Genomic DNA, 11,846 nt, shown 5'->3' on the forward strand with positions numbered 1-11,846 from the left:
ACACATAAACACTTATTAGGAAAAGCATTTTCATCCATTTTCTATGATCTAGGGTGAAAAAAAGCATTGTAAAACTCATCGTTCGCCCAAATCGATGGTGGCGCGTTTTGCCCCCTATGGGCATATTACCCCCAGTTCCCCTACAAGCATGATTGTGTGCGTTCGTTTACAGCATGGCTAACGCCGAACTCAAGCGGGGCGTTTTACCCCGCAAAACAATACATATGCAGTTAAGCAAGCATAGGGGGTCAACGTGGCGTAGTTGGCTACACGTTCGCTTTAAGCGGATGGTCATGGGTTTGATTCCCAGCCCCCCAACAAAAACACAGCCCAGTCCCTCGAAGGTGTGTCACGGAGGACGATGGAGGGACGTCCATCCTCTGGCTTCATCAGAGAGCAACTGCGGCAAACAGACCCTCTTCGCAGGCAGCAGCCTCAACACAGCACAATCGGCAAACCAGACCAACGCAATGAACAATGGATTCTGAATATGGATATGAACAACGACCCATGGTGGTAAGCGCAGAACGCTCTTCGCATCTTTGTGTGAGATGACGAATGAGGAACCATGCACTATAAATAGATCTAGGCTAGAGCACAAAATAAATGTATCTAGTTATAGGAAATTGGCCCAGTGGTGCCCAAGTGGACAAAGCGGCCGACCAAATAAATTTAAAAAAAAAAAAAAAAGTTAAGCAAGCATTTCTTAAAAATTAATTTATAAACCCCAGAAAAGTTAAAATGGATAGCTGTTCCTACTATTTGGTAGAAAACATGTTTGTCTATCCGACCATAATTAAAAAAGAGCATAAAATAAAGTTTTTCAGATCTAAAATCGCAGTTCTCCTTAACGTGGGCAAACTACTCCCAGTCCCCCTACCTTCGAATTGTACTGTTCAAAAACGTACGATTGATATTATGAATGTTGTGCGGGAGGCAGTAAAAGCGCAAAACAAGGGCGAGAATGACCAAACTGATTGGATCAGTGTATGGAATATACCTACGATCTACCTACAAACTTGTTGAGATCAGAGGAAATCACCGGGCTAGGCAATCACATTTTGGAAGGTACATCAGCAGAGAAACAAACGCAGTGTTGAAAGAACAGAGGTTATATGCGATCACGGTGTTTGAAGTTTATGATCCCGGCGGAATATTATATGAGCAATTCGGGGGTTTCAAACGGTTTCAATGGCTTCATCAGTACGGCGGATGAGGGCGACGTGCCAACTCCCACAATAGGTGAAGTTAAGAATGCTATCAAACAGCTCAAGAACAACAAAGCAGCTGGAAAGGATGGTATTGGAGCGGAACTTATTAAAATGGGCCCGGACAGGTTGGCCACTTGTCTGCACCGATTGATAGCCAGGATCTGGGATACAGAACAGCTACCGGAGGAGTGGAAGGAGGGAATAATATACCCAATATACAAAAAGGGTGACAAGTTAGAATGTGAGAACTATCGAACGATCACCATTCTTAATGCAGCCTATAAAGTGCTTTCCCAGATCATCTTCCGCCGTCTATCGCCACTGGCAAGCAGATTTGTTGGAAGTTATCAAGCCGGATTTGTGGACGGGCGATCGACGACAGACCAAATCTTTATGTTGCGGCAGATCCTCCAAAAGTGTCACGAATATCAAGTCCCTACGCACCACCTATTCATCGATTTCAAAGCGGCCTATGATACCATCGACCGCGAAGAGCTCTGGAAGATTATGGACGAGAACGGTTTCCCCGGGAAACTGACTAGACTGATCAAAGCAACGATGGATAGTGTACAGTGCTGTGTGAAGATATCGGGTGCTTTATCGGACCCGTTTAAAACACGCAAAGGACTTCGACAAGGCGATGGTCTTTCCTGCCTCCTGTTCAATATTGCGCTAGAAGGTGTTATGAAACGGGCGGGCTTCAACATGCGGGGCACGATCTTCAATAAATCCAGCCAGTTCATTTGTTTCGCTGACGACGTGGACATTGTCGGAAGAACGTTCCAGGTGGTTGCTGAACAGTATACCAGGCTGAAACGTGAAGCAGATCGGGTTGGATTGAAGGTAAATACGTCGAAGACGAAATATATGCTAGCTGGAGGAACCGAGCGCGATAGAGCTCGCATAGGCAGACGCGTGACGATCGACGGGGATGAGTTCGAGGTGGTGGACGAATTCGTCTACCTCGGATCATTGATAACGTCGGATAACAACTGCAGCAGAGAAATTCGAAGACGTATCATTGCCGGAAGTCGTGCTTACTATGGACTCCACAAGACCTTGCGGTCTGGTAAACTTCACTTCCGTACTAAGTATACCATGTACAAGACGCTGATAAGACCGGTAGTCCTCTACGGGCATGAGACGTGGACAATGCTCGAAGAGGACCTGCAAGCGCTAGGAGTTTTTGAACGACGTGTGCTTAGGACGATCTTCGGCGGAGTATGTGAGAACGGCGTATGGAGGAGAAGAATGAACCACGAGCTTGCGCAACTCTACGGTGAACCCAGTATCACGAAAGTCGCCAAAGCTGGAAGGGTACGATGGGCGGGACACGTTGTGAGAATGCCGGACAACAATCCCGCAAAAATGGTGTTCAACTCAAATCCGGCCGGTACAAGACGAAGGGGAGCGCAACGAGCTAGGTGGTTTGACCAAGTGGAGCAGGATCTTGGAAGTGTGGGGCGATCGAGGAATTGGAGGTTAGCAGCCATGGACCGAGTTAGTTGGCGTAACATTGTGGCGCAGGTCATGTCTTGAAGGACGTAGAGCCAGCAAAAGTAAAGTAAGTAAAACGGTTTCAAAATCGACATCAAAATTAGATGCTTCATTTGCGATTCTCCAGCTCGGGCTTTTGTAAAAGGTTTTTTTCAATACAATATAGTTTTAAATATGTTCGAAGTAGGTATAGCAATATTCTATGTTTTAGGAAGTTTCGAAAATAACTGAAGTCGATATGATCATCTCTTTCTATTAGATAGGTATTTAAAAAACGTAAATCAATAAAAGGTTTAGAACAATCTTAAAACTTATCTTCATATAGAAAGTCAAATCTAGTGTAAAATCATTAGCATGAATTGATACGAGGGTCAGACTCTTCCACCGTGCTCACTAGCATCTCACTATCTGACTCATCACTCGAAGACGATTTTACTCGATTGTGATTCATCTTCTGTCGAAGGGTTTCAATCACTCTTCGTTCCGTCAGAGGTCGAGGTAGGAATTACGTCCGCTAAAACATTAGATAAAATACATAAACCATCAGCGCTGAAAAAATATGCGGAATAATTACGTTGACATCGTGTGTTGTTCAATTTCTTTGCTCTACGATGAATTGTCGGTTGTCGCAAACCCTTCGCTTCACTCCTTTTCTTGGCGTTTCGTGTGACTTGTTTAAAGAATTGTGCCAGAAGCTGCCGGGATAACGTAATATTGACGCTACGAATGATTGCAAAAAAAAAAATGTCCAGGATTTTGGTGCAATTTTTGATACCCAGTTTGATGATAGATCTGCGACTAGCACCACTCCGCGTACATTTCAGCGTTTACGTTCGAAAAAGAGGTCCACTAATGTGTAGGAAATATTCTTTCCATTACAAATATCTCCAACATATCCAACGAGCTTTTTCATGTAAGAAATCTGTATTGAAGAAAATTGAATGGAAAATTTAGAAACAGGATTGGGAATTTCCATCCCTGAGGGGTCATGCACACATTATGACACGCTCCTAGGGGGTGAGGGAGGTGGTCATGGAACAGTGGAATATGGACAATCTTTACAAAGTTTCTAGAGTGCTTATACAAAAAGTGTGAAAAAAGTGGGTGTGGAGGAGGGGGGGTTTCGACAAACTTTGTACGAGTGTACGACTTCTGGTTGTCTGGGCGCGCCATGGGCGCAGCAATTCTTACATAATGTGAGTGACAGCCGTAGTTACTGCGTTCCAGCACTCGGTATCTGCACACATTCTCTCTATTACATTGTCGGGGGACGTGTCCCCTTCACATGTAGTGAGCATGCAACCTCTCACAACAATGAAACGGGGGCAATCGAACACGACATGCTCCGCTGTTTCCTCCACACCAGCACAAATGGGGGCACGCAGGAGATTCTGAGTGCCCGAACCTATGCAGGTACTGTCTATAGCAACCATGTCCTGACAGAAACTGCGTCAGGTGGAAGTTCACTTTCCCATGGTTTCTACCATACCAATCTGACACATTTGGTATTAGCCGATGGGTCCATCTACCCTTAGTGGAGTTATCCCATTCCTGCTGCCAGCATCTAAGCGTTTCCTCTTTACACGTGTCGCGGACTCCTCTGGTACCCCTTTGGTTGAAGCATTGAACATCTTCCTTGATGATGAGCCCGATGGGCGTCATCCCGGCTATGATGCACACGGCCTCTTTAGATACCGTCCGGTATGCACTTGCTACTCTTAAGCACATTATGCTGTACGTGCTTTTCAACCGCTTTAGGTTTCTGCTCGTTCTAAGCGCTTTTGACCAGATTGGTCCTCCATACCTTAGTTCGGATAGCGCCACGCTTGCTAGTAGCTCGCGTTTGCTGGCAATTACAGCGGAGCTGTTACACATCATCCTCAAAAGCGCCGCTATACCCTTTTACAGGCATATTCAACGTGGCTAACGAAGCTGAGCTTGTCATGGATCATTACCCCAAGCTGCCTAAGGGATCGCTTGGACTCTATGGTGCAATCACCTACCGAGATAAGCGCCCGTTGCTCGGACTTGCGGTTGTTGACCACCACCACCTCAGTCTTGTGACGGGCCAGTCCTAGTTTCCTAGACTTCATCCATTCCTCAACTAGGGAAATAGAGTGCGCTGCTGTCAACTCTACTTCCTCCAGCAGATGGGTCTCCTATACACAAACTTGCAAAGTGGCTGGATAAGGAATTCCAAGCCATGCCCAAACCTTTAGAAAGCCGTTCAGTGAACAATACTCCGGAGTTTGCAAGCCAACTTCAGGCTTCTGGGTATATTCAAGATGATGAAATTATGGTTTCTTTCTATGTTAAAGTATTATTTCCTAGTGTGCCAGTTAAAGAAGCCATAAACCTTTTGGAATAATGGCTACTTAATCAAGTTAAGTTAAATTGAAAAAATAAGAGAGTTCGGTATTACAGTCGCCTCTCCACATCTCGATATCGGAGGGACCATCGAGATAGGGAGAGATCGAGACAAAGAACATTAATTTAATGAACACTAGATTGAAAATCACTCCGTTACTAGGAAAATAATAAACAAACAAACTTCGTTTCAAGTTTCCAAATTGTTTTGAATCACATAAATCTGGTCTAGTAACCTTTGATAATGTTCATATCGACATATGGAGAGGAAATTGGGAACAAACAACCAACAGAAACACATCGAGATATGGAGATATCGAGATAAGGAGGATATCGAGATATGGAGAGATAAATCGTATACAGAATGAAGGGACCGAAGAAACCATCGACATAGGGAGAGATATCGAGATGTAGAACATCGAGATGTGGAGAGTCGACTGTATATTAAATTAACCCGACTTTGTATGGAAGAGAACTATTTTAGCTTCCGTGGTAATTTTTATAAACAGACAAAAGGTGCTAAAATTGGGTGCACCTATGGATAATTCGTTGTCTCCGGTTTTAAGCGATTTGTTTATGGCCAATTATAAAAGCATTTTGAAAAAGAAAAATTTGTTATCAAAGCGTTTGTGGAGATATGTAGACTATGTGTTTAGCATTATCACAAATAATTGATTGCCAAAAATTTTAGAAGCAATTAACAGTATCCACAAAGATACTGAATTTGCTTATGAAGTGGCAAACGATAATAAACTATAATTTTTGAATTTGCAAATTACTAGGAAATCGTCTCAATTTGAACTTGAAATTTGCCGGAAACCAACTAATACTATTAGTTGTTATTCAGAGTTATTCAGAGTACTTCCAACCACACTTATCAACATAAAATGGCGGCTTTTCATCAGATGATACATAGAAGGCAAACCCTTCCTTCAAGTGAAATTGGGAAATCTATAGAACTGGATTATATCTTTGAGGCGGCTAGGCGGATATGGGAATTGTACAATAAGATAAGGGAGCAAGATGAATTTTGATAGCAAGATTACAAAGCTAAAGGCTAGGCTAGGAAATTTAGAAAATATGGAGTAGATTTGGTTTTCAGCAGTAGTAGTTGTCAGCTAGAATCTAGATTAGGATCAACAAAGGATAAAATTAATAAACTAAATAGAGCAGGAGTACCGTCGGACGGGGCTACTTTTGATTCCAGGGGCTATTTTGGACACTCACCTTTTGTATTTATTAGCAGCGTAAATATTAATCTGAGCAATTTTGTGTCTTCAGCACTTTTATTAACCAATATATGCTCTACCACTAGGCATGATTTTTTCTTGGAACAACATCAACAATAACAGGATAAATAAGAAAACATTTCAAAAAATCTCGAATAAATATTCACAAGGTATAAAACATTGGCTATACAAACATTGTTTGAATTTTACCCATGTCGTGGAAACTTATTGGGAGGATCACAAAACTATCGAATCGTCATGTTTCATGAAAATCTTGTGATTTGTTTTGCTTAAAATTGTTGTTTTATTAAAATAATTGGTCAAAGGTCTTATTTTTGCGACTTTTATTTATTATAATGTTTTGGTTTGTGTATCTTACAACATGGAAAAAATAAAATAAATGTTTGTTAAAGTGATTAGACATAAAACACACATATTTCAATACGTAGCAATGCAAAATTCACAACATAATCTCTAAAAAACTATTTTTCGTCATATTTTACATGAATTTGTAGTACAGAACAGTTGCATCTTTCAAATGCTTAAATTAAACTATTCTTAAGCCAGCTCTAAGCTGCTGAGAAGCTAAAAGCATACAAAAGCAAACTTACTTCTTTACGATCTTGCAAAACTGTAGATTGCGTCTTTAATGAAAATTACATACTGGTAGTAAATTAGTTACCGGTATTAATGTGATCCTTCTACATATCGTTCATATAACAGTAAGAATAGAAAAAAAAGCGTTTTTGTACATAACTCATTTATCATCGCAGTACCTAGTAGTTACGTCGTTCGTTTATGTCAACTTGAAAATCGAGCATTCGTAACTGATAGTTCCATTTAAAAGGAAGTTGAAAATTTAAGTTTCATACTTCAAACTGAGAATAGTGAATGGCATGTTTCGTTGAAATTTGTTATATAAGTGTAATTGATTCTAGCTTTGCGATTTTCTACATTAAGTTTATCAATAAAAAACGTTCAATTACATCACAGGGGACGACAATCTATTGAATCAGTTTGAAAGTTATAAGGAAAAATCATTTCATTAGCAAATTGTGAAAATGTCCAAAGTAGCCCCTTTTTTGTCTTGAAGGACACACTGTTTTCGCTATTCAAGTAAGGTACCGTGGGGTAAGTGGATACAGAAAAATCAATAGTTAACTTCATTGTTATGTACAGCTAACGTGAATATTGTAATTCAAACTTTTTTCTGTGGATAACAAATGAGGGACTATTATACTTCAAATCATCATTTATTTCGATTTTTCTGATCGTTATGTATTGAGTATGAGAGACTTAAAAATTTGCGCCAGATGATCCACTTGCACCACCATGGTGGGGTAAGTGGATCACCATTAAAAAAAATCTATTCTCGAAACAAATTTGGTGTGATTATGTATAATAAAAATGATATCTCTCGTTCTTGTTATTATTTCTAGTAATGTTACATTATAATACTTAAAAATTAAAGAAAGTACATTTACCTAATCAAAATATAATAAAAAGTATGTAGATATTAGTTCATACTAAATCTAACAAAAAAAACATTGTAACTAGAAAAATTTGGGGAAAATTCATCTATTTATACGCATAAGTTATACAGAAGTATTGTAGGATTATTCCTAACGATATTTTCGAAAAACACTCTTAGTTTAAAAATATTTGTTACATTTACTTTGGAATAACAAACTGAAAACCTTCTATTTTATTTATGAACATCTGTATGTGTATCATCTGTCTAGAACAATTTATATGGTCAAATAAGGTACGATACTATGCTTTCAATTGGAAAGTTAGTATATTTTGCTCTTTTACAACTCAACTTAGATAAACCATGAAAAGTTTCGTGTAAATTTTAAAATTATTATTCTTTTATATTTATTTATGCCAGAAAGGTTAAAACAAACTTTTAGGTGGATTAATTCAAATTATCTATGGTCAATTTGACAAATTTAAGCTGGGAATGGAACAAAATAAAGGAAAACAACATTTGCGGATATTAAAGCCTATTAAAATTCTCGTAAGCAGTCTGCCAATAAATGATAATAATTCTTGATCCACTTACCTCACCCCATGAAAAAGTAGGGGTAAGTGTACCATGTTCAATATATGTGTATTTATTCATAAGAATCACATATTTTTCATCGTGATTCATTCAATTAGAACTGAAATGCTCACCATGTGTCGAAAAAAATAATAGAATTCGATTTTAGACAGAGGTACAATGGATTTTTGATTGATGGAAAACAATTTTCAAATTAATTACTTTTTGCAGCTAACAAGTTTGCTTGTGTTAGTGAACGTGTAGTACCAGTTTTGCAATAGTTTCAGTGTGGGCGTAAGAATATAACCTAAAACGAAGCAATGGTGCGAAAACATTCAATATATTCAAGTATTTTTGCTTCACATTGACAAATGATCCACTTACCCCACTGATACACTTCCCCCACTGTACCTTATTTTTGTTACTTCTTAATGGATTTGCCTCATATTTTGCACATTTGGTACGTACATATACAACTTAAATATAGGCAAAAATTGTCAATATCTATCCATAATTCTAAGAGTTACAAATCCTCAAAGTTAAAGAATGTGGAAATAATGTCAAAAGAAGCCCCGTTTGACGGTATATAAAATTTCATGCCCCCATTGTAATAAAATCTATATAGGTCGAAACGAAACTAGAACTCTAGAAATGAGATTCAAAGCACATATTGCTGAGGTTAAAAACGCGGGCAAGGAATTAGAAAAGGGATGACGTATGGCTTTAAATCAAAAGTGGTTGATCATGTTTCCAGGATGAACACCAATTCACAAGCGATAACATATACATTATAATGGTTCAAAAAATCGTTTTTGCTCCACACCGTTAATTAGATTCTAGATCAAATTCTAAGTGTCCTCCCAAAATTTGAGCTCATTTGGAAGAAACCTGAGATTGCACAAGCCTTTTAAAGTTTATATGGGAATTACTATGGGAAGAACAACCAATTCATTCAATCGGTCATAGTGTTTGCCCATGTGCTCTTGGAGATTAGAACTACGTTGATACTGTGAGATACAATAATCAGCTACAACTTTGCCGAAGACCGTTTTTAAATCGGACCCCCCATTAATTAGTTATTGATTTTTGAATGAGTTGTAAAGCTTTGGCTACAATTATTGGGCTGCTCTGCAGGCATCACTGGATATATGCAGTAAAACATAGTAGCCATGATTTGTGCGTGCTATCTTTCGCGCCAGGTGCAGCAATGTTGCCTGCTCAGAAGTTAAATGAGCACTGCTGAAGAATTTGTGACTGGATATACATCGTAAGAAGAGTATCTTCATCTTGGAAACTAGACGTTACTAAAAGTTTAAAAATTTACAATCAAAAAGAAATTTATAAGCAAAATACTTCTTCACTTTCCGAAAAGGGCTTAGAAAAACTTCTGTGGAGAAAAAAAAACACCTTGATTGCTTGAAATGGAACAAAACTAGAGCATGCTAAACTTGAGTATTTTGAATGAAAATCGACATGCGCTGCTATTATTCAGAACAGCACTGTACTTCACCGAGTGTCCGTAATATGGATCAGAACGGAATTAATGTCCTGAACACATGTTTCTATGCAAAACATGCATCCAAGCATATATGAACAGATGGTTTTATTACGCCACGCACCCATCATCTAAGCTCACCTTCAGTTCACAGTGAAAGTCTAGACTAGACGTTCTAACTCCGGCTCTACCACCTGCATCAGAGAACAGAGCATTAAAAAAAGAAGTTATTACCCCAACCAACCGAAGTACCGAAGCTGAAGATTCCTAGAAGTGCGATAAGATTTTGTCGAAATTCTCACCCATTGTGCGCCCGAGCCGAGCGAGCCGACAACCAAATTGGACAATTAAAACTCGGTACGTTCTTACCGAGGGGGTCCAACGGATGATTCCGTGAAGACGAAGCATGGTGGCGGCGGTGGCAACGCACCTTTTCGAGACACGATGTGCCTATTTGGTGGTGTTCCGCGCGGAGAACTTACAGAAACAATTGCACCGCGGCCAGATTTGATATAAAGTTCGTTGGTCAAGTGTTATGTCTAAGCATTCGGTAGTGTTCTTTGGACAGTGCAGCATTAGCTGGTAGAACAAGAGTGCCTCCTAGAACAACGTAGTGTCAGCGAGTGGTTGCAATGCTTAGGCTAAGTGCTGCGGTGAGTTTGGATGGGTCCCTAAGTGTTTCTAAGTGTTCACGATGATCTGGAAGTGATTTTGAGTCTAAAAATTTGAATCTGATTTTGTTTCGTTCTGTGTAGTGTGTGGTGTTGGTGCTCGTAGGAGTGTCCCTGGCTGAACCTCCGGCATCCGGTGGATATCCAGATCGTCGGAATGGTGGTGGCGGTGGCGGCGGCGGTGGTGGCTATCAGCAGGTCAACAGTGGCCAGCAGACTTCCGAGGGTCAAACCGTGGATCCTCAGTTGCTCGATATGGTGAAGATGCTGTTGCTGCAGCACGAAAGTGAATCCGGAAACGGTGGAGGTGGTGGTGGTGGTGCTGGAGGTCCATACCCCTCGTCCAATGGTGGCGGAAGTGGCGGTCCATATGGTTCTTATGGACCACCAGCTGGAAGCAGCTCGCAGGGTCGTGTGACCGGAATTGAGTTGGAAAACCCCAGACAGAGCATGCAGGTTGCCGAATTCTGGCAAGGTGGTGATGAACAAAGTGCTCCCCGGGGCCAATACGGTGCCCCAGGCCAAGGTGCCCCCAGTGGATCTTATGGCGCCCCAAGTGATTCGTATGGTGCTCCCCTAGGTAGAAAGTAAATTAATTAATTTATTTGTGTGTAGTGTGTAGGTATTGTTAGGTCAGAAAAAAATAAATTTGTCACCGTGAAGCCTTTTGAGAGTTTCGATTACAGTGCGTTTTCGCCATTGCAGCGGCAAATGGGCCTAAATTGCGATCGGGCGCGTGACGGTGAATGGACGTTAGACGGGCACAAAATAGTGGTGGACCATTTGGCGTGCGTTACATGTGAACATATCTTGGGAGAAGATCCATTGTTTATTTTCGCGTAAGATTATTTGGCCTTTCATACAGGAACTTGCCGAGTTTATTCATAAGGTCTTGTTCAATCATTAATTTTAACTACACACGCTTAAGCGAAGTTATACCAAATTGAGTACGATTCGCACAAAATCAAGCTCTCCTGTACCAACCCGTCACTATTATGTATCTCTGAGTATCGTGAAATTTAAGAAACTGAAGCAGAAATCATCTCAAAATTAATTTTTCAGAATTTTACTCATTTGAAAAAAAATTAACTAGAACGTGTACATTACATAAGAAACAAAAGATGTAACAATTTTTGAATGATCTATATTTCATATAGCTACATCAACTATCTAAACATGTTTGGGAATTTGACTATGAATGTCCAATTTAAAATTATAACCTTTGGCCTAGCGAATCGTGACTCTTCTAAAAATTGTAATTCGTTCACTCATTTTTAAGAGTCGACTCTTTTGAATGATTCGTGAGTGAGTCGCCCATCTCTAAACCAGTCT

General features: G+C 40.1%; 1 protein-coding gene across 1 annotated transcript; it reads left to right on the forward strand.

Annotated features, from left to right (window-relative positions):
• Positions 1 to 10,335: 10,335 nt before the first annotated feature.
• LOC5563794 (putative glycine-rich cell wall structural protein 1) lies at positions 10,336 to 11,176 on the forward strand. The gene is made up of 2 exons (XM_001648024.2): positions 10,336 to 10,496; positions 10,599 to 11,176. The coding sequence occupies exons 1-2, from the start codon at positions 10,476 to 10,478 to the stop codon at positions 11,103 to 11,105; spliced, it is 528 nt and encodes a 175-aa protein (XP_001648074.1). The 5' UTR covers positions 10,336 to 10,475; the 3' UTR covers positions 11,106 to 11,176.
• Positions 11,177 to 11,846: the final 670 nt, after the last annotated feature.

Source organism: Aedes aegypti, chromosome 3 (assembly GCF_002204515.2).
Source record: "Aedes aegypti strain LVP_AGWG chromosome 3, AaegL5.0 Primary Assembly, whole genome shotgun sequence".
NCBI classification, from domain to species: domain Eukaryota; kingdom Metazoa; phylum Arthropoda; class Insecta; order Diptera; family Culicidae; genus Aedes; species Aedes aegypti.